This window comes from Lathamus discolor, chromosome 3 (genome assembly GCF_037157495.1).
Source record: "Lathamus discolor isolate bLatDis1 chromosome 3, bLatDis1.hap1, whole genome shotgun sequence".
Lineage (NCBI taxonomy): Eukaryota > Metazoa > Chordata > Aves > Psittaciformes > Psittacidae > Lathamus > Lathamus discolor.
Genome location: NC_088886.1, coordinates 67,349,580 through 67,371,481, shown reverse-complemented (window position 1 = coordinate 67,371,481; position 21,902 = coordinate 67,349,580). Strand labels below are relative to the sequence as shown.

At 52.9% G+C, this 21,902-nt stretch overlaps 1 protein-coding gene across 4 annotated transcripts; it reads right to left on the bottom strand.

The window, feature by feature from the left end:
• Window positions 1-2,892: 2,892 nt before the first annotated feature.
• Window positions 2,893-20,543, bottom strand: LOC136009648 (uncharacterized). 4 transcript variants are annotated; one of them, XM_065669706.1, is made up of 10 exons: window positions 20,494-20,543; window positions 17,329-17,516; window positions 11,831-11,949; window positions 9,725-9,814; window positions 7,887-7,992; window positions 6,980-7,101; window positions 6,659-6,849; window positions 6,196-6,305; window positions 5,826-5,967; window positions 2,893-5,474 (listed from the first exon to the last, which is right to left on the bottom strand). In XM_065669706.1, exons 1-10 carry the CDS (start codon window positions 20,532-20,534, stop codon window positions 3,761-3,763), a joined length of 2,823 nt encoding a protein of 940 aa, XP_065525778.1. In that variant the 5' UTR covers window positions 20,535-20,543; the 3' UTR covers window positions 2,893-3,760. The 4 variants fall into 4 exon arrangements, with proteins under 4 accessions (XP_065525778.1, XP_065525780.1, XP_065525779.1 ...); XM_065669708.1 differs by having other exon boundaries at window positions 6,659-6,747; XM_065669707.1 differs by lacking the exon at window positions 9,725-9,814.
• Between the last annotated feature and the right edge of the window lie 1,359 nt (window positions 20,544-21,902).

Sequence of the window (21,902 nt, the reverse complement as noted above, 5' to 3'; positions counted from 1 at the left end):
ACTACAGGCACGTCCTGGGCACCAGTGTGCGGCCGAGCAGTCTTATATATGCATATACATATATATATACATGTGTGAGCCTGACCTCCTGCCCAACCCTCGTGATGGGAAACCCATTCTCTCCCAGCACTTCAGAGCTGCCTTTGGCTCGTCTTCACTTGCTCAGCAAATGCCCCTGTAACAGGTCAGCACTATCTTCACAGCAAAGCTACGTGAGGAATGTCTCCTAAGACAGCTGGAGCCTTTCCAAAGAGGGTGATCTGCCAAAGACCCATTTCAACCAGTCAGTCCCCCAGGCAGTGAAGGAAGGTGCAACCTTGGCCCTCGAAGGCTTGCTGTACACTTACACTTGGGCTCCTGTGCCCCCCTGGGCTGGGGAAGGAGAGGCTCTCTTCACTCCCCTCCCATGCCTGCGCTGAATGCCCTTAGGGAGAGGGCTGGTTCTGCCACATCTCTCCCAGAAAGAACTCGAGGTGCAGCAGGTAGAAGATACAGGACAGGGTTTGCAGGTCTCCAGGCATCCCTCTCCTTTGGTACATGACAGCGGGCCAGAGGAAGATCCTGATGTGCAGGCTGCGTGGGGCTCCTTGGGCACTTACTGGTATCCTTGCCTGCTGTGATTTATTCCTGCCTTTAATCCCATAGGCCAGCTGTTGGGTTCACATGCTCAGCTCAGACACTAGGATTTCCCATTAAATCCCAGCCCTCCCGGCATGGAAAGACATTTGCAGATGTGCCCCCTTGGGCCTGCTTTCCACCTGCTCCAACCCAGCTCACTGGGGTCCTGCAGAGCTATTGCCAGCAAAGCCCACAGCCCATCTCCAGCCCTGCTGGCACTGGGAGCAATGCCCTCCAGCCACCAATACCAAACCACTCCCTGCATGTGCAAACCCAGCTGCAGCTGAAAGTGCTTATCCAGGCATCAGGAACTTCCTGCTCTTTAGGAGCACAGAATCACAGATGTGGTTTGGAAGGGACTCTCTGGTCCATCACCATGACAGTGGGCTGGGGATGGCCTTGGACTTGTGGAACAGGCAGTTTCGCCATCTCAGGTGTTGTGCGGACCTCACACATGTGCGGCAGGGAGCTTGTGTTCCAAGGGCCGGAAGGCCCTTGGGCTGATGTTGGAGGTCTTTGTGTCTGCTCCCATTGCCTGGACAGAGCCCTCAGGTCCACACTACAGCCTTGCTCCTGCTGCTCCTCTCTGGAGCTCAGCCATGCTCCATCCTCCCGCTGTGGCTGCTCACAGAGCCTGGTACCCACACGCAGCATGGCAGGGAGTGAGCTCCTGCAGAGCAAGGCAGGGCTGGAGCATGGGGGGCACTGGCTCTCCTGCAAGCACTGTGAGGAAGATCGGCAGGGGCTGCTCTGCTTGCCTCTTATTGTTCCCTGTCACCCAAAGGATGCAGGGATTAGGCTGAGGGCAGGATCTCTGGCACCTCCAAGAGCACCCTGGCCTCTCCTCTTCATCCATGCTGCTGTGCTGGGATGCTCCAAGGAATGATCCTGGGTCACCCTTGGGTGCGATTGCCCTGCCCTCTGCTGATCTCTGCAGCTGAGGAATGGGACTGGCAGGCAGCAGCCGGCCTTGAGCTCCCAGGCAATGGATGCAGGGCAGGAAATGCCTAAGGCTGCTTGAGGGATAAATACTCTGGAATCGCCCCTGTCCTGGGCAGTCTCTGCAGGGTGCTCAGGCAGAAAAGCAGGGACCCTTTTCCCTGGCACCTGCTGGAAAACCACAGCATCAGAGCCTGTCAGGCCACACACATCCCGTCGCCATGGTAGGACTGTCTGGGCTATCACCATGACAGCGGGCTGGGGATGTCACAGAGCACATTTTACCCTGGGCGCTATAAATACAGGGACCCCACAGACACCCAGCAGTTGCTGAGGTCCCAGCCCAGCAACATTGGCACCAGCGAGGCAGGGAGCTGCCTGTGATGTCTCAAGGGGCAGTGCTTTTGGTGCCCAAGCCAGGCATGAAGAGGAGGAGGTGCGAGACTGGAAGCAGCGCCAGTTGTGGCTCTGACAGTGCAGAGCCAATGGAAGTAGACCAGCCTGAAGAGCTGGAGCAGCCCATGGAGGTAGATCCACCTAAAACTGATGAAGAGCCCATGGAAATAGATTCAAGCAACATCAGGAAGAAAAGGAAGAAGCAAGGTAACAAGAAGAAGGGACTATGGCAGCCATTCTCCAGAACATCGAGAAGCCATCAAGGTGGATCCACCTCCAGGGAGAAAAGGTCACGCAGGGCTGCATCTACCACCGGCAGCCAGCAAAGAACATCACAAAGGCTGGTCTGCTTCTATTATGGACACCCTGGCAGCTCTGCACCGTACCAGGCCTCCCGTCCATGACGCTCAACTCCTCCTTGCCTGGCTTGGGCACCTAACTCAGGATTTGAGACAGAATAAAGATGTTTGTTCTCTTTTCACTGAGTCATCAAATCCCAGCCTGGTGTGCTCACTGCCTGCCATGCTGCATGTGAGTACCAGGCTCTGTAAGCAGCCACAGCAGGAGGATGGAGCAGGGCTGAGCTCCAGACAGGAGCAGCAGAGAAGAAGGCTGGAGGCAGGGGGTTGGAACTGGATGAGCTTTCGGGTCCCTTCCAACACACAAAGGCTGGTCAATGGAGTCCATCTGGTGGCTTTTTGTGTCTGCTGGCTTTTTGTGTCTGCTGGTTTGTAAGGCTTCACATAATGGGCACTCAGGTCCCTTCCCTGCCTTAAGTGGTCCTCCAGGTCACTTCAGAGGCATCGGGCCTGTCACCATCATCAGTTTGCTTCCAGCATGAATCCAGGGATCGACCCTCCCCAAGTCTTGCCTTGCCCATGAAGCAGCCCCAGCAGAGTGAGGCAAAGCAGGGCATGAAGGAAGGGATGCAGAGAGATGAACCACTCCACACCAGGACACTTTACTCATTGGCAAACCATACATGCTTACCATTGGTGTGAGAAGCAGAAGGAATGATGCTCCCAACCACTCTGACCCAAGGAGGAGCTTAGCTGGAACTTCGTCACCCTCCTGCCCAGAAAGGTCTCAACAGGTTGGTACCCACCCCTCCCAAAGTCCCTGTTGAATAGCCCAAACCCAGCTGCCTCTGCTCTCACCAACCCCATCTCCCATAGAGACCCTGCAGATGCTGCTGAGCTTCTCAAAGTGTTTTGTAACATCCCCTTTTCCAGAGGAACAGGGAGAGGAAATGAAGAGTGCAGGAGATGGGGAGCAAGCACACTCAGGCAGGCTGAGATGCTGCAGGGGACCCAACATGGCAAGGGTGGTCCTCATCACAGAGGTGATGAGGAGCCCATGTTGCACTGAGAAACAGCTATCCGGTGCTACATTGCATGTAAAGCAGCAGGTCCATCTGCAAGAGGTTGCCATGAGCACATAGGCCAGCAAACAGTGTGTCCTTCCTTGAATCCTAAAGGTCTGCCATCCTCCTTGTTGGCATGGCATGGCTGCATCTCCCTGAAAGACCTGTTAAAACCAACTAAATGAACAAACAAAACACTTCATCCTATGCTGCCTGAAAGCTCTGCAATTTCAGGCACTGGAAGGCACAATTCCTGATACCAGGAAGCACAGGGCACCACTCAGAGGTGGTGCATCACCTGAATGCTCCCAATTGCTAGTGGCTCTTCAAAATGTGGCTCCTATTTCACAGTGAGGCTTCAAACCCAGGCTGCCCACAAAGGATGCTGTGCCTGCATCCCCTGGGTACCACTTCTCACTCTATCCATGACAGCTGGGGCACCCCTCAGGTCCTGCAGCCCTCACACCTCACCTTAAGCTGGACCTCACAGGCACACGGAGGTTGCCCATCCGTGAAGGAGGATGCTGATGGGAAGCCAGGGCCCTGCTCGAGTGCTCCTGCACCCACCTTTGTAGGGAAAGATGCTGAGAACCTCAAAGCCAAGCCTGGTGATGCTCTGGGGTGGCTTTCACTGGGGCAAGGCAAACCAACGGGATGCTGGGGAAGGGATATCTTAGGGGTATCCCTAAGGAAGTTGCTTTCGTGTCTAAAAAGACTATTTCCATACTGGCACTCGGGCAGCACAACGTGGTCTGGCAGTGTGGGACCAACACTGGAACCCAGCAGGAGGCTGCTGTGTTGCACTGGATCTGCCCCACTGCAACAAGGAGCTGCCCGAGCCTGCAGCAGCCACTGCATGGACCACTTATCCTCTTGGAACACTGCCTGCTCCCCTTCCCAGGACAAGCTGGGCTCTAGGTGGGATATATAGGGCTCTTTGGGGAAGCCCCCATCTTCTGGTGATGCTTGTGCAGGGAGAACAGCCTCCTCCTCATGGAGGTCCCCATGGGAGAACAAGGACTCATGCAAGCCCTGTGCAGAGCAAGGAGCAGGTTGGGAGGGCAGCAACCACAACCCAGCCCCTGGGAAGTTCTCGGGGCTGCCAGCCAGCACAGGTTGGGACTCCAGCTGTGTTCCTGCTGCTTCCAGATGTTTCAGAGCTATCCAAGCCTCCTGTTGGCAGCCTCCAGAAGTGCTCTGCCCCAAAGCATTGCCTGGGTTTGCCTGGACAGAGACATTGTGCCACTGGGTCACTGGTGTGTTTGAGTGCAATGGTGGTGGGCAGCTTGAGCCCACCAACTTGCCCCCAGGCTGGATGTCATCATTAGGAACAGTGTTATCCATAGGAGCAGAGGTGGGAACTCTTGCTTGAAGCCCTTGTCCTGGCTTTGCCAGCTCAAGTGAGGCATCCAGAAGAGTGCCCCCCATCAGCTCAGCTGGGTTAGACAGAACCTGCTGCTCTGGTTGAGCAGAGCTGATGGAGACCAGAGGTACCACAGCATCTTGGCCTTGCGCACCAGGTGCTCGGGGCTGTGCTGGGGCTTGAAACACTGAATGAGCTGCCCAGCAGTGCTGGAGATGAGCTGCAGCACCATCCTCCTCATTGCAGGGTGGGAATGCCATGCTCTTCCCAGCATCCTGCCCAAGGAACATCTGCTCCATGTAGGATGTCACTCCAGTGCCAACCTTCTGAACTGGTGACTTGTCCTCTGTACCCAAGCTGAGCAGAGCATCCTCCCACCATTGCAGCTCTGCAGTGTCCATGTTGAGGCTCTGCAGGGCCTGGGAGATGTTTCCATCCACCTCACTCTTCTCAAAGAGGGTCTCAATAATGACCAGGAGGGAGTCACTGTCCTTGGCATCACTGACTACTTCATCCTGGCTCAGTCCATCGAGCTCAGCAATGAGCTGAAGCACATTATCAGCATGGGAGCTGTATATGGATGCATCCTGCTTCATCATGGGCCCAAGAAGAGGGTTGCGGTCTACCAAACACTGCTTTGGGTGGCAGTGTGCTTGTCTCTGTGGCTCCTCCTCTGACTGGAAGGAGTCCAGAGGCTCAGGAAGGTCATTCCTGTTTAAGATCCCTTCCCCCGTCACAAAGGTAAAAGGCAGCTGCAGGTTTCTCTTCCACAGATTCTCCTCTCCTTCTTCATCCCTTCAGAACAAAGAGAAAAAAAGATGGAAAACAGCATGAGCACCTCCTCTAAAAGGGACCCGACAAAACCACCCTCTCAACAGTGAGACAGGGGCTCACAGCCCTGCCCTGGCTTTTCTAAAGCAGATGGGCTGGCTACAATGCTGCTGGTGGAGGACTGGGGCTCTGGGAAGGGATTAGGGAAGGGCTGTGTGTCTATAGCTTATCCCAGGCAGGAATGAGTGTAGAATCATGGAATGGTTTGGGTTGGAAGGGACCTTAAAGCTCATCCAGTTCCAACCCCAACTTCTGCCTAAGGTCTAATCTAACGCTGAGAGCATTGAGGGCAGATGGAGACCCAGAGATACTCACGAGAGGGCTCGTTGCTGGACAATGATGCAGTCGGGTTTGCCCCCCTTGTACACCAGCCGGGCACTGCCCTGCACCCACACCCAAGCACCCTTCTTGGTCAGGAGCCGGCAGACTATCAGCCCACTCTCCCCTGTCTTCATCACTAGGGCAGGGAGACAATAGAGGGAGCGGGGACATGGTTATTGCACAGGGATAAGGCACTAGAGCTTGAGCATCACCTCATGCCCTTGCTACAGGGGCAATGTGGGATGCAGCCAGCATGGCACATCCAGTGCTGTCTGTGCAGCCCCACCAAGGAGCAAGAGTGCTGGGGAGCCATAAGAACCCCTCCAAGCCCCCTCATCCCAAAGTGTCCGCCCCCAGCACTCACTTCTTATGTGGCTCTCGGCACAGTACATCATGTCAGCGGCATGCACAAACTGGTACCCGGACCCAATACTGCACAGCTCCATTTCCGTGTACCCCAGGACAACCGTTCCCCTGGAAATATGGGGACCAACAGGGATACCAGGGATGTATTCCCCAACTGCATCCCACCAGCCAGATGTGATCCCCTACCCAACAGCTTCTCACTCTGGGTACCACAGCTCCCCATCCTGGGCTGAGCTGCATCCCTTCTCCCACAGAACCACACCATGCTGGGTTGGCTGGGCTAAAACCAGCAGCCAAGAAGTGCTGGCACCCAGTTAATCTGCTCCTCATGGTACTGGGGGACTGCAGTAGATAGACAGAAGCATCTGACATCTTGCCATGGGAGTTGGGTCAGAAGCACCCCGCTCCCATGGGCTCAGGTTTTGCATCCATTTTGCCATAGGGAAGGTGAGATGCCTTACTGGGAATCACAGGCCACGGGAGTGAAGTCCAGCTTGTGCTTTGTCTGGAATATCAGTGTCTTGGTCCGGAGCTCCAGGATGGAGAATGGCTGAAGGACAGTTGCAATGGCAAAGAAGACAAATGGGGACCTGTCTGATGGTGACTTCTGCTGCCCAAGGAGGCATTTCAAGCGCCCATGGAAACGCAAGGCCTTGGATGGGGTTAGAAAACATGGGTGTGAAGTGAACAGGGTGATGGGGACTGGCTGCGCTGCCTCCCCATGGAACATCAGTGGTCCCTTGGGAACACCACAGAACCATGGAAGGATATCCCAGCATTACCAGAAATCCCGAGGAGTTATTCAGCAAGCAGCGGAAGCGGCAGGTGAAGCTTCTCTCCATTAAGGAGGGCTCCTCAGGGCTGGATGTGGTGCTGCATCCAGCCAGCAGCTCTATGGGAAAGGCTGGGAAACCAAAGGGAAAATGAAGCCTTCCAAGCTGCACATACCTCAAAGCCTTCTAGAACTGTTCCTAGTGGAGACTTTGATGCTCAGATGAACCACAGCATGGTTTGTGTTGGAATGGACCTTAAAGCTCACCCAGTTCCAACCCCTGCCACAGGCAAGGACACCTTCCACTAGAGCAGGGTTCTCCAAACCCCTGTGTCCAACCTGGCCTTGAACACTGCCAGGGATGGGGCAGCCACAGCTTCTCTGGGCACCCTGTGCCAGCGCCTCAGCACCCTCACAGGGAAGAAATGCTTCCTTACCTCCAACCTGAACTTCCCCTGTTTCAGTCTGAACCCATCACCCCCTGTCCTGTCACTACAATCCCTGATGTAGAGTTCCTCTCCAGCACCCTTGCAGCCCCCTTCAGACACTGGAAACTGCTCTGAGGTCTCCACGCAGCTTCTCTTCTCCAATGAATGAGCCCACAGTCTCCACCAGATGGGCAGTATCTTCCCAACCTTGCCATGGGAAGGCAAAATCCTCTTGCCCTTCACACAGGAGCAACTAAACAACCTGCTCCCATTGAACTAAATAGGATTTCAAACCCTGGAAAGCAAAAAGTCTGGGAAAGCATCCCCATCCCTATAGCACAGCACAAACCTGTTGGTGATAACCATGGGACGGCTGCAACTCCCAGAGGGAAGGTTATGGGATGCTCCCCGTGCTTGGCGGCTCTAAGCGCCAGCAGGAGGGTTTTCCAGCATGGAGTGGCCATGCAGAGGGATCACCCTGGCACTCACCATGCTGGCTGCTGCTGGACACTGGAGTCCTGTGCAGTTGGTGGTGGAAGGTAGCTCTGTCATCCACATGGATCAGTTCGTACACACTCTGGTGGATGAGATCTGACTGGAATGACACGAGGAGAGTGCTTGTTGAAGAAAGGCCTGGAAGAGGTGTTTGGAGAGGGACACAGCAGGAGCCTTTTTTTCATGGATACTAAAAGCACAGGGATCGAGCATAAAGAGGCGAACACAAAGTCTCATGTGCCTTGAGAGCAAGGACCAGGAACCTGCTGGCTATTAAGGAGGGTGGCTCAGCAAGGAGGAAAAGGGAGCAGAGAGGGGGAAAAGCCTTTGGCACTGTGGGAACAGCTCAGAAGTTTCTATAATGGAAATGGCAATGTCCAAGGAAGCGCAGCTGCTCAGGAGCATCACAGTGCCTGTATCCCCAGGATCCTCTGGCCATAGCTAAACAGAGCTTTCCAGCCAATTCCCCACAGGTTCGCCTGGTGTCCCCTAGCCCTTCCAAGGATGTCCCACACTGGCTCTGACTCCTGATCCTTAAACACTGTCCATGGGGAATGGACTTCCAGCCTGCTCTTTGGGAAGCTTTGCTCCCCATCTGCAGGGTTCACATTACAGCAGTGGCATTTACCTGGCATGTCTTAGCCTCTAGCATCATCTCAGGACCAAATCAGATGCAGGGCCACAAAGGCTGTGGGTTGTCAGAGGGGAATGTGTTGGTGGGGTACAAACTGCAGTCTCCTGCAGCATACAAGCTCCCTCCTTGCATTGCTATCCCTGGCTCTCTGCTTTGTTTCTCTCACAGGATCAATGCATAAAGTAATTCCAAAGCTGATCAAACCATTTTGACCAAACCAATCTATTTTTCTCACCCTCCAGATTTAGGCAGAGGGATTTGGTGGTTTAAAAAGTGGGTTTGTATGGAGCTTAACTCCCAACCTGCGGGAATCTGTATCCCAGTGCAAACCACCTTCCTGGGCCACCAAGGAAGATCCACATGCTGATACTGGGCTGTAAAAGCCACACAGCAAAAACACCAGTAAGTCCTCACATCTGCCTCCCAACACAGCCCACTTCTTCTAAGGCCATGCCTTGCCCATCCTAGTCCTGCACACTGTGATGGTCAGCATGGTCCCTTAGGAACGTGTCAGAGCAGAGCATCCTGCTTAATCAGACATGCAGGTACATTAAGAAGACCACTCCCTCTGCCTGACAACTACCCTGACTTTGGGGCATCAGCCCAAGGAACAAGAGATGGGACAAGAGGATGGCCTCAAGCTGCACCAGGGGAGATTTAGATGGAGACAAGGAACAATCCCTTCCCCAGAGGGTGCTCAGGTATGGGAACAGGCTGCCCAGGGCAGTGCTGGGGTCACCACATCAGTCCCTGCAGGTATACCAGCACCAGTTTTGGCAGCCCCACAGCCCTGCCGTGGACTCAGTCCTTTGGCCAGCACTGGAGGTAACAGGGTGGATGTGAGCTGAGAGCTGCATCCCATATAAGCTGTAAGTATATAAAAGTACTGACCCTGATGCCAAGATGCCTTCAGAGCACAAGTGCCCAGCAGCGTGACCCAAGACAATCCTCACACTGCCTTTCCACAGAGAGATAAGAAGCTAAAGCCTGCCATTGCTCAACTTGCATTTGTTCCTACTAAATCACAAGCAGTCTTGCTGGCTTTCACAGCCCCCAGAGGACATGAATCATATGAAAACATACATCCAGAATGACCCAAGGGAGCTAGGAAGGAAGAATAAAGCCCTGGCATCGCTTTTAGCAGCACGTGTTTCCCAGAGCTGGACTACATCCCTCCAGTTACAGCCATAGTACCCACCTGATGAAAGCCCAGGTAGTCCTGCACAGTAGGGGAGATGTAGAAGATACAACCATCTCCCGTCACAGCGATGACAAACCCATTGAGTGCCTGAAAGCAGAAGTTGAGCCTAGAGTTACTCTCCCCAGCTACAATCCAACTGCTGGAAGATTAACTTCTCCAAGTGTTTCTTCAGCATTTGGGGACAGGAAGGGACCTTCTTCATCAGCAACATGATGGAAGCACCGTGCAATCATGCAAGACTCTAATCCTGGTAAGCTGGTGGATTTGGGGGGGGGGGGGGGAGGGGCATTCTTTAGTGTTAGCATGAGCAATGATCCAAGGCAGACTGACCACTTCTAGACCCATCACTGCTATAGAAGGTCCTATAGGAAGAATCTATCGCTGCATAGAGATCCTATGCTCTTCTGTGGCAAACATGGACTTTGCCCTTACTGTCCAACTCAGCTGCACTGAGCTGCCTCGGGGGGGAACCATGGGGACATGCTGTATCATAGAATGGTTTGGGTTGGAAAGGACCTTAAAGCTCATCCAGTTCCAACCCCCTGCCACAGGCAGGGACACCTTCCACTAGAGCAGGTCGCTCCAAGCCCTGTCCAACCTGGCCTTGAACACTGCCAGGGATGGAGACCAGGCTGGAGAGAAGGCTCTTGACTCCCATGCTGCTCCTTTGGCTCTGTCCCTCCTTGCAAAGAGGAGGCAGGAGCAATTTGCTGCCACAGCTCATGCACTTGCCCATTTACAGTGACTCTGAGGCTCGTGGGAGCTGGCTTTATTTAGCAACTGGGATTACCTGAATGGGTGCCTGATCCTGCACAGATCCAGCTTGCAGCAGGACTGGTACCTTCCCTTTGTGTGCTGCAATCCCCACAGGTCCCTGACTCAGAGGCTGCTCTGCAGATGTCAGTATGTGACTAATACACTCTTCAAAGCAGAACCAACCCAAACCATCAGGCCACTCAGCTGGGGGATTTGTGCCCCATTAGCACCTCACAAGCTCTCCAGATGCCTCCAGTCACTCAAAGGTTTCAATGCTCAACAAATTGCCATCGTATGGCTCAGATCAAGCCTCCAGAGAGCTGCTCCATCATGGGACTGGGGCAACTGCAATCTCCTTCCTGGCTATCATAGAACCATAGAAGAGTTAGGACTGAAAAGGACTTTAAGATCATCAAGTTCCAACCCTGTTGGGTTGGAAGGCAACAAAGGCAGACTTTAAGAAGAGCCAAACACCCGTCTGCTGGTGGAAGAAGGGAGAAGAGGACTGAAGGCCCATAAAGCACAGACACATGCAGTGTCAGAAACAGCCATGGAATAACTCAAGGCCTTGCATGGACTTGTCCTGCAGCCTCAAGGAGTGGCACATTTGGAGCTGACATGCCCAGATGTTTGCTCTGCAACCAGCCTTTCCGTGTGACTTTTCCTGCTTCATTTCCTTCCAGCTTCCATTGGCAGCCCAAACAAGCAGCATTCAGCTGATTCACCAGCTCCTCTGAAGTTCACTGACAGCTGTTTCATTACACACACACACACACACACACCGGCCTCTCAAGCAGAGCTCCCATCACTCTCTGATTCTGCCCACCAGTGTCTTCCAAGATCCAGCTTTCCATCCCCAAACTAAACCAGGGCTTCTTCCATCCCAGGAGCTCATCCTAAAGAGTTCATGCAATGTCTCAGGTAGAGCAAAATGCTCCTGGTGGATGTTTTACCCTGCTGCTATCACTATTCTCCTCTTGGCATTGACTGGAACACAAGAAACCCGTCACCTCAAACACTAACCAGGGATCAGTCCCTACACTGATGCAGGATAGGGCACAATCCACCACCCCAAGCCCTGCTCTGTTACAGATGTAGTTTATGGAACAAATGCACTGAAAAGGGGCATCAGACTGTGTGAGGTGAGAAGAGTGGGTCCAGGGCACCATCTCAGCCAGGCAGTGTCACTGCTCCCTGCCCCAAGGTGCTCAGTGCCTATAGAATAGCAGTGAAGGTAAAGTAGGGTCTCCTCTTGCTGATGAGATCACATGCTCCATTGCATGGGACCATGGCTGGGTGGCAGGATCCAAGAGAAGAGCCCACACAACCCAAGCTACAGCACCGTACCTGGAGCAGCAGCTCCCCCTCAGGAAACAGCTCCCTGTTGACCTGTGGGTCCATCCATCTGCTCCCTTCTGGGGCTCTGGGCTGCTCCAGTACGTAGTCACCAACATCCATGGCTGTGGCTGTGGGTAAGAGGGCAAGTAATGAGCATGGAAGGGGTAAAGTGGGAGCCTCTCCCTCTTTCTCTTCCTCCTCCAGCCTCAGGGTTACTCATGCATGGCTGCACCACTGCACATGGATGCAGCCTGCAGGAGGATGGAAGTAGTGGGGACTGGAGGAGAGCCCCTTTATAGAGACATAGAGAGACATGCCCAACTTGCCCAATGCTTCCTCCAAGAGATTATCTTTCCATTGCTAGGAAACCTCATTTCTGCCAAGGTCTGAGCAGAGATGCAAAGCATAGGAGCGAGGAAACACCACCCAACACAGCAAGAAGCCTCCAGCTTAGAGCCTGGAAGAGCTGAAGCTGGCTTCAAGCCACCCCAGTGCCACAACATCTTCTTTCCTGCCCTTCATGGATGACAAAAGACAGTGGAAAACCTTCCCAAAACATCTGAGATGACACCAAAGCACCCACACTTCTTCCTCCAACCTTCGGCTGCTTGGAAGCATATCAGAGGGTTGGTGGCCATGACATTCCCAATGAGACACTGAGCAGCTCTTGGCTCCCATTGCCATGACCTCCCCATGCTGCCTCGCATGTCTTCACTGGATGCCTTCAATGCAACACCCATGGCTAGAGAACCTCAAGCATCACGGGACACTGAGAACTGGTTGCTCAGGGAACAGGGAATAGCAACAGGAATGAGGACAGCAGCTCCCCAGGGATATTCCCAGTGCAGTACTTCCTCAGCTGGGGAATTCTCATTGAGCAAACTCAATCCAAACTCAGCTTCCAGCAAAATTTAAGGGATGTCTTTGCACCACCTCAACCAAAACCACACAGGATAAGGCTCAAAGCAGCTCTCACATAGGAATCACCCCACTGCTGCAAGCTTCTGCAGCAACCCACTGTTGGGCAGAGCTCAACATTGGCCCTGGCTTTCTGATGGTGCTGCATGGCCTTGGCTGGATCCAGAAGGAAAAGGTCTTCTGAACTGGGAAAAGTGGTGGGAAATGAACAAGCACAAACCATCCCAAGTCTGACCAGGCAGTTGATTTTTAACATGGTAGAAGCTCTCAACTCCCCACTGAACAGCTTTCAAGGTTTGTTGGTCTATTTCCCAACCCCGATAGCTCAGCATTCAAAGCCAAAGTAAACCCAAACCTAACCAGGTTTCACCTGAAACTTTTGGAATGAGGCATTGCACCCCTCAAACCATCACTAGGCATGTTTGTATTAAAACTAGCCCGAGGGCAAAACATTGCTCAGATCTATTGACATGTGGATCCTGAGTGCCAGCAAGCCCATAGGCTGCCAGCAGCCAGGCACATGGTTAAAGACACTTCCCTGAATGTCTTGCATAAGGTGGCACAGAGGAGCAGCGGAGAGGATGCTCTGAGCCCATTAAGCAGAATTAACCTCAATCTCCATCATTGATAGAACTGGGATACTTCATAGAATCATGGAGTGGTTTGGGTTAGAAGGGCCTTAAAGCTCATCCGGTTCCAACCCCTGCCATGGGCAGGGGCACCTTCCACTGGAGCAGGTTGCTCCAAGCCATGTCCAACTTCATCTCAATCTCCTCTCTGTCAGGTTAAGGCCATTCCCCTTGTCCTGTTGGTCACTTCATCACGAACCTGCATTGCGCCCCATATGAGCTCCCATTCCCTCTGCATAACACTTCCCAAATCAGCAAGAGGAGGATCAGCCCATCCAGGTGATGAGAGACCTTTGGGAAAGGCTGGGAAAAAGGAGGATCAGTGCTAGGAAAGTCATCTCTGTGCTCAGCTTATCCATCAGCCAGAGAAAGGCACAGCAAAAGGCAGGTTCGAGGCACTCACCCAGCAAAAAGCCTCCTTGCACCATTGCCAAGCAATCCCCAAGGACAAACATCCAAAGCCCATCTGGACCATAGGTATGGCTTCAATTTGCGCATGATGGAGCAGAATAGTTTTGACATGAAACAGCAGTTCTGCCTTTAAACCCTGGATTCTTTGGAAGGGCTGACTCCTCTCCAAAGCATTGCAATGAGATAGGAAGGCAGGGCAATACAAAAGGAAACCAAACTCTTCCAACTCTAAGCTCCAAAAGGGCAGAGAGTATTTTGCAAGGATGCACATCCTGAAGGCACATGGTCTCCAGCTCTCTCCCAGTGCTCACCAGGAGCATTTCTGCAAGGAGAGCTGCTCTGGGCTTATAGGATCCAACAGGAAACACCTATTTGCTATATGACACTTCCCGGTAGAATGACTGCTTCCAACTCTCCTACCAACCTTAGCAGGGGAATTTTCATCTTCCAGGATGGATACCCCCATTCCCTCCTCTCAAACACAGAGTGGTCCATTTCTGAGCTAGGAAACCCTGCAGACTGTATCTCCCACGGGACACACTATGATGGCCTGGCTTGGGGAGAAAGCCTGGAGCACAGGGAAAGGGTAGGAAAGCCAAAGAGATGGTGTCTTAACAACTGCTTTGCCATCAAGCATCACTGCACAGGGGTTACAAGGTTCTAAGTGCAGGGCGTGTCTTGTAATGGTGCATCTAAGCATTGGTGGTGCAGAGCAGCTATGTTCACATCCAGCCCAGAGGCCAAGGAGATGCTCACACATCCCTCTCCCACCGGGGTACATGAGATACCCTTACTTTCATCATGAATTCAGCACGTGGTGCCTGGCCTTGTTCTTGCAGAGGCGTACAGAGGCTTTGTGCCTTGAAAAGGGAAAAACTGTTTTTAAGGGCAGAAAAAAGCCCCCACCATGGGTAACTTCATGGGAGGGAAGAATCGCACCTCAAACATTCCCCATTCACTTGAGAAGTTATTGGTCTCTGGGGGATTTCACCAGCACAAAAATACACACACACCAGGAATGATCGCACCATGAGATCCCATCACAGGGTGATGGCTTGGAGCCTCCTTCCCCTCCTGCTGCCTCCCCAGCACAGCTGGGTGAAGGTGATGCAGGGAGCATCTCCAGGATGCGCTGACACTGCAGAGTGGAGCTTGGTCAAGATGGTGCCAGCATTACCAGGAACAGGGAGGACCAAGGGTTCCCCATCCCAGCTTTGTTGTCACAGAATCCCAGCCTGGACTCAAGAGATGCTTGGAAAGAGCAACTCTTCATCAACATGGCAGCAATTCAAGTTGCCTGGAGACAAGGCAATGGGCTTGAGCTGCTGATGGACAGAGGTTGAGGCAGCAGAGGACACGGATGCTGAGGCAATGTCATGCTCTTCTGCTGCAGGAAGGAAGCCTGCACAAAGTAGAAAGCACAGCACAAGGGCTTCCACCATCTCCCCTTGAAACCTCTAATGTGCTACACCATGAGTAGGCTGCAGATGATACAGGTCTTCATCAGGCAGGGCTTGAGGCTGACCTTGATGAATCAATGGGATGATGTGAAGTCAAACAAGATGAGCTTCCAGGGAAAGACACAGGCAAAGAGAGTGGAATGAGGTGGGAATCACAGGCACCATGGCCAAATGAGAGTAATTGGCCTGGCAAGAAGGGGCAAGGGGTGAACTTGAACTTGCCACTCCACACGAACTCGTTCAGTGGCGATTGCTTTTCCACAGCAGCTCTCATGCTGGGAAGCACGTGCTGAGCGCATCCCAGTGGGAATCACATGGATCCCAGCTGGAGAGCTTGGCATAAGGGTCTCCTCTTGGCAACCAGCAACCCCAACTGGAAAAGGTCCTGGTAGAGTCCCAACGGGCTTTGTATGGGGCAAAAGTTAAGGCAGCCAAGCTTATTTAGTCTTGGAATAGGATGCAATAGAATGCCTTCAAGTATGTTGATGGCTTCCTGCCCTCTGCATGCTGTGCCTTCATCAGGGCCCATCCATCACCCATGCCATCAAGCCCAAGGCATTGGAGATGAAACCTGTCCATACCTCCATGCCATGCCAGATACACACACACACCAGTCCATGCATTCCCAAGCCCTCAAGCATTGCTCTGCAGCAGCATTTAAGCCACTGCTGATAAGCAGGTTTTAAAAGCAACCCCTGGCTATGTTGCAGGCTTCATCTGCACTGCAGCCTGCAGTTGGTGCCATGCTTCCATCTTCCCCCTTCAGCACCAGAGATGGTCCTATCAGTTAAAGAGTGCATCAGGGTGCCTCTTCCTGCCCCAATGCATCCTTTGGGATCCTGATCCCTGGAAGGACCTCCTGGATCAGAGCTTTCCTGACCTAGGCACAGTCACCCGGTACCAGCACAACCTTCAAGCAGGAAGGAGCTCCAGTGATGTGCCAGAGGTAAAACCTTGACCAGGGCTGAGATAAGACTGGATTCAGCTGCACTTAGACTCCTAGCGAGTAATAGGGCCTAACTTGAACCTCATGACTCAACAGGAGGGTCTCCCTTATTCCTTTGTACCTTCTTTAGGGAGATCTTAGATGGAAGCTCTTTGCTGCGAGGGTGGTGAGGTGATTCTGTGATTCTATTTCTGCACATATTATTTCAACTCAACTCTGTATAAATCACTTTAACCCAATCCTGTATGAATCATCAGCAATTCAGACACGATCTGTTTCAGTATGGAATAGAGTGGACCTTGCCATTGGATGCTGTTGAATCACACATTGATAGGTTTCTATTAAAATTACTGTATTAATATGTCAGAGTGATTCTTTAAGTGATGCTAAACATTCAGTTTCATGACACGAGCAAAACAGCAGCAGTGTCCAGCCACAATCCTGCTGTGGTACCAGAGTCTCCACAGTTAGCAGGGAGGCAAACCGAAGGAGCTCAGTTCTCCAGTCATATCAGCTCAATGCTCCATCCCACAGAAATTAACTGGGATCTCTGGGCATGAAGCATCACCCTCCATCTCCTAGAAATCCTCATTAGAGAAGTGGGATAGACATCACCACAGCCAAGCCCAGCAGGACCAGGGTGGCAAGTAGAGCAGTGAGCTACCAACATGACACACACCACCACCACCACCCCTTGTCCTGTCCCCACAGGCCCTTGTCCAAAGCCCCTCTCCAGGTTTCCTGTAGCCCCTTTAGGCATTGGAGCTGCTCAAAGGTCTCTCTTTAAGGAGTCTTCTCTTCTCCAGGCTGAACCAGCCCAGCTCTCTAAATCTCTTGGCCTGTTTCAGCCTAATTCATTTAGCTATAATCTAGATAAATAAGGTAGATGTTGCTGCTCAACCTATTGGCCCTTTTTTCACCATAGGCTGATGGGAGCATGACACAGGAGGCACTCTGGACATAAAGGAGGGGAATGGTTTCTAATGAGAAGTAGATGGAGAAGCTGCCAGACCCCCAACTCCTACCTGCAGAAGACACAACTTCCCAACCCCCAAACAAGCATGGATCAGGGTGGGATGAGAGCTGCTCAGTGGGGATTGACCCTAGGGGCTTTATCACCCTTCACAACCCATGGACACTCACCCAACAAGTAGCTCTTCACCTTCAGGTACCCAACAGCCAGGCGTAGAATGGAGAGCTTGTCTAGCCTGGTGCGCACATCCTCAGGGAAGGGCAGCAATCCAGTCAGCTTGCTCAGCTCCTGGTTGAGCCGGTCCCGGTGCCGCTTGGAAGGGTTGGACTTCACACCCTCGAGGGGTGGTGGTTTGGGGCTGGAAGAGGCAAAGGAGAGGTTAATCCAAGTGGGCCTGTCCAACCAGGCTCTTTCCAGACTCGTGTTGGCTTTAGAGTGGCTGCTACAGTAAAACATTAGGAAGCCAAGGTGAAGCCATGTGGCAGCAAAAGGCAATGGCTGTAAGAGTAATGGCCATCTCAGCAGGCCACCTTGTAGAGCTCGGGGTGTGCTGCTCCTTAGTTGTAGTGTGGGGTGATGCTCAGGTGGGCACTTCCACGCGCAATACAACCGAGATACTCCAGCCTTGCTCCCACCACTGAGCCCTAGCAGGGAAAGGGACACTGAGGGCAGAGACCTACGAGCCATCAGAGCATCTCTTGGCACTCTGGTTAAGACTTTTCCACCCACCCTCTGCTCTGTCCTTCCTCATCCCATACACCCTTCCCACACAGCAGGTCTCTCCCATGGCCATGTTCCACATGCTCACACCAGGTCCTCACCACAGAGGCAAGGTCCACAAGAGCAGCTCTTAAGCAGCCATGGGGATCTACCTCCATCAGCTGCAGTTACTTCACACATTTACAATTGAAGCTCCATCCACATGAGGAAGAGGTTAGTTAATAACCTTGTAACGAGTCTTGGGTGTCACCTTGTCTCCTTTGGTTGTTAATGCCAGCTTGGCTTCTGTAGCTTGAAGCAAAACCCTTCAGGCTCTCCTTTCTCTCTGTATTTGCTTCAGGTGCATCCCCTAACATACAACTCATTGCCTTGATGTAATTCCTGTAACCACATCCCCCCTTCTCTGCAGGCATATTTGCTTCCTAAAGTAGCTTCAGATAACAGGGTCTGCCAGTGGTTAGCAGCAATTTAAGCTCTCCCCTCTACTCCCACCCTCAAATCTTGCCTGGCAGGACTGCTCCTGTGTGTGACAAGGGAGGAAATGCGCATTAAATGATGTGCTTGCCCTGCTGAGAGCTACCAAATGGGCTTTCAAAGCATGAATGGAGAATTGGAGCATTGCTCCAGGAAAGCTCAACCATGCTGGTTGATAACATAAGCATCAGAAGGAATATACCCTGCTTTCCAGAGGGGCTGGGTACAACCCATCACTGAACTTGTCCCTGTGAGCTGGGCAAAACACACATCAGTGCCTTTATTGACCAGTGGCCTTGTTGAACTCTATGAGGTTCTCATGGTCCCACCACTCCAGCCTGTCCAGGTCCCTTTGGATCCCATCCCTTTCCTCCAGCATGGTACTGCACACATAGCTCAGTGCCATCAGGAAACTTGCTGATTGCGCAGCAATCAGTGCTGGTCTCAATAGCAATCCCTGAGGACCACCACTCCAGGGTGTCCTTTTATGTGTGCTGGTGCCCTAACGTAGCCTTAAGACATGGATACGGGACAAAGCTCAGCATGGCTGTGTCATGGAGAAGCTGCTCGGACAAGCCCTGTGCATTCAGGCTGAAGCAGAGCAGTAGGGAAAGCTCCACTACTAGCAGGGCAAAGGCTGTGCCACTGTTGCACGGTTGTTTTCCATCAGCTGCCCTTTGAACTGGCAACACAGCGGGAAGCTGATCACTTTGGAAAGTATGGAATGACATTAACCATTAACAGAGATGAGGGTGCCCCAGCTGATACATTGCCTCCTAATTACTATTAATTGGTTTTGAACAAGTAACAAGCTCTGAGCAAACAGCAAAGGGACCAGAGCATCCCCCACAAGCCCGGATCCTTCCCTCCTCAACCAGCTGGCTGCAGATCCCACCATCCCAGCCCTACTCGGATCTCCCAGTAGGACCCTGCTGCAAGATGTGCCCAGGCACAAAGGAAAAGAATCAGTTCTGATTCCCATCTTGGCCTTGCGGCATCAGGGATCAAGGTCCCTTCTGTTCCAAAAGGACACCTTCTCCCTCATGCTGTACCACACAAATCCAGCCCAATCCTTCAGTTGCCCGTACCACAGGGCTAAATCACTGCTTCAAAGTGAGCAGGCAAAAGCTTGAGGCAGAGTAACAACCACTCCCATTCACACACTTCAAGACTCCCTAATAAACACCCAAGAGAGGCTCTGGCTCATCTTCTTTCCATAGGTTTGTAATGGAGATGCTCACTCTTTTATCCCAGCCTTGGGTTCAGCTCATCCGCCTCCAAGAAATATCTATCATAGACTGATTTGGGTTGAAGGGAACTTAAAGCTCACCCAGCTCCACCCCCTGCCATGGGAAGGGACACCTCCCACTAGAGCAGGTTACTCCAAGCTCCTGTGGCCAACCTAGCCTTGAACACTGCCAGGGATGGGGCAGCCACAGCTTCTCTGGGCACCCTGTGCCAGCGCCTCAGCACCCTCACAGGGAAGAACTTCCGCCTAAGAGCTCATCTCAATCGTCCTGTATTGATGGCTTCATGTCCTTTCCACCCGATGACCTGAGGTAACCAGGCTGATGTGACTTCAGAGCAGGTACACGGGAGGCACGAGGAATCACAAAGCCAGGAAACTCCAGCAACACATCCGAGTGTGTTGTGCAACAGCTACTGAGCAGCATGCAAAGTAACCATTAAGCAATAGGGATGTTTAGGTAAGGAGGAGTCGGTGTGCATTTGATTTACACGGCCACTAAAACAGGAACCAGCCTGCATCTCAAACTCTCCAACAAGCTTTCCCAAAGGAACACTGGGCATCCAGGACAGTCACCACTGGGATCTTTCCTTCTCCACCAGCACGCATGCCAGAGGCTACAGAGTATCAGCTCCAATTAACCCTAATTAAAACACAGCAGCCCAAGCACGCTGTCTCCCTCTCTTCTTCAACGCTCCCATCAGCGCAGCTTCACACAGCTCCACCATAACCAGTTTGCCTCTCACAGACCAGTTTTCACGTCCCCCTGCCTGGTCCGGCACAAAGGACACATTCCCCCTCATTCCCATCGCCCATAGAGGGAACCGGAAACAACGCCCCCCCTCTCCCGCCCAGCCCCCCCCCCCACCAGAGCACCGACCCGAGCTGCACCCACCGCTTAGGCACCGGCTTCTTCCTCTTCCTCCCCGCGTACATCCCGCCGGCACCGGCAGCAGCCCGCGGCACGGAGCCGGCGGCCGCGCCTGGGGCGGGGTTTAACACGGACCGCAACGGGGCGGTCCCGGCCCTGCACCGCCTCCCCGGGACGGCGGACCTGGGTCAGCGTCCATAGGGAGCCAATGGATTCCTATGGAAACAGCAGCCACCGTCCGCAAGGGGTGAGCAGAGGTAGTGGGCCTGTAGGGACAGGACAAGGGGAATGGCTTTAACCTGACAGAACAGGGGAGACTGAGATGAGCTCGTAGGCAGAAGCTCTTCCCTGTTAGGCGCTGGCACAGGGTGCCCAGAGAAGCTGTGGCTGCCCCATCCCTGGCAGTCTTCAAGGCCAGGTTGAACACAGGGGCTTGGAGCACCCTGCTCGAGTGGAAGGTGTCCCTGGTTGGAACTGGATGAACCTTAAGGTCCCTTCCCACCCAAACCAGGCTGGGATTCTATGAATTCCCACTGTTTCCAGTGATACAAGGCAGGGGAGAGAGAATATAAGGAAAGGCTCGTGGCTCAGATAACAAGCAGAGATCACTCACCAGTTACCACCATGGGCAAAACAGACCCCCTTAAATTGGGGAAATGAGTTTATTACTAATCAAATCACAGCAAGATAATGAGAAATAAACCCAAATCCGAGCACACCTTTCTCCCACCCCTCCTTTCTTCCCGGGCTTCACTTTACTCCCAAAGTCTCCATCTCCTCCTCTCCAGGAGGATGGGGAATGGGGATTATGGTCAGATCATCTCATCACACATTGGCTCTGCTGCTCCTTCTTCCTCAGGGGAGGACTCCTCACACTCCTCCCCTGCTCCAACATGCCTCCCATGGGAGACAGTCCTCCTTGGACTTGTCCAACATGAGTTCTTCCCACAGGATGCAGCTCTTCATAATCTGCTCCAGTGTGGAAACCTCCCATAGGGTACAGTCCTTCAAGAACAGGCTGCTTTGGGCATCCCCCTGCTCTGTTGTGGGGTCCTCCGTGGGCTGTAGGTGAATACCTGCTCCCCCATGGACTTCCATGGGCTGTGGGGCACAGCCTGCCTCACCGTGGGCTGCACCACAGAATCACACAGAATCCCAAGGGTTGGAAGGGACCTCAAAAGATCATCTAGTCCAACTCCCCCACAAGAGCAGGGTAACCTACAGTACATCACACAGGAACTTGTCCAGGCGGGCCTTGAATATCTCCAGTGTAGGAGACTCCACAAGCCCCCTGGGCAACCTGTTCCAGTGCTCTGTCACTCTTACAGTAAAGAAGTTCTTCCTGATGTTAACGTGGAACTTCCTATGCTCCAGTTTACACCCATTGCCCCTTGTCCTATCACTGGATATCACTGAAAAAAGCCTAGCTCCAT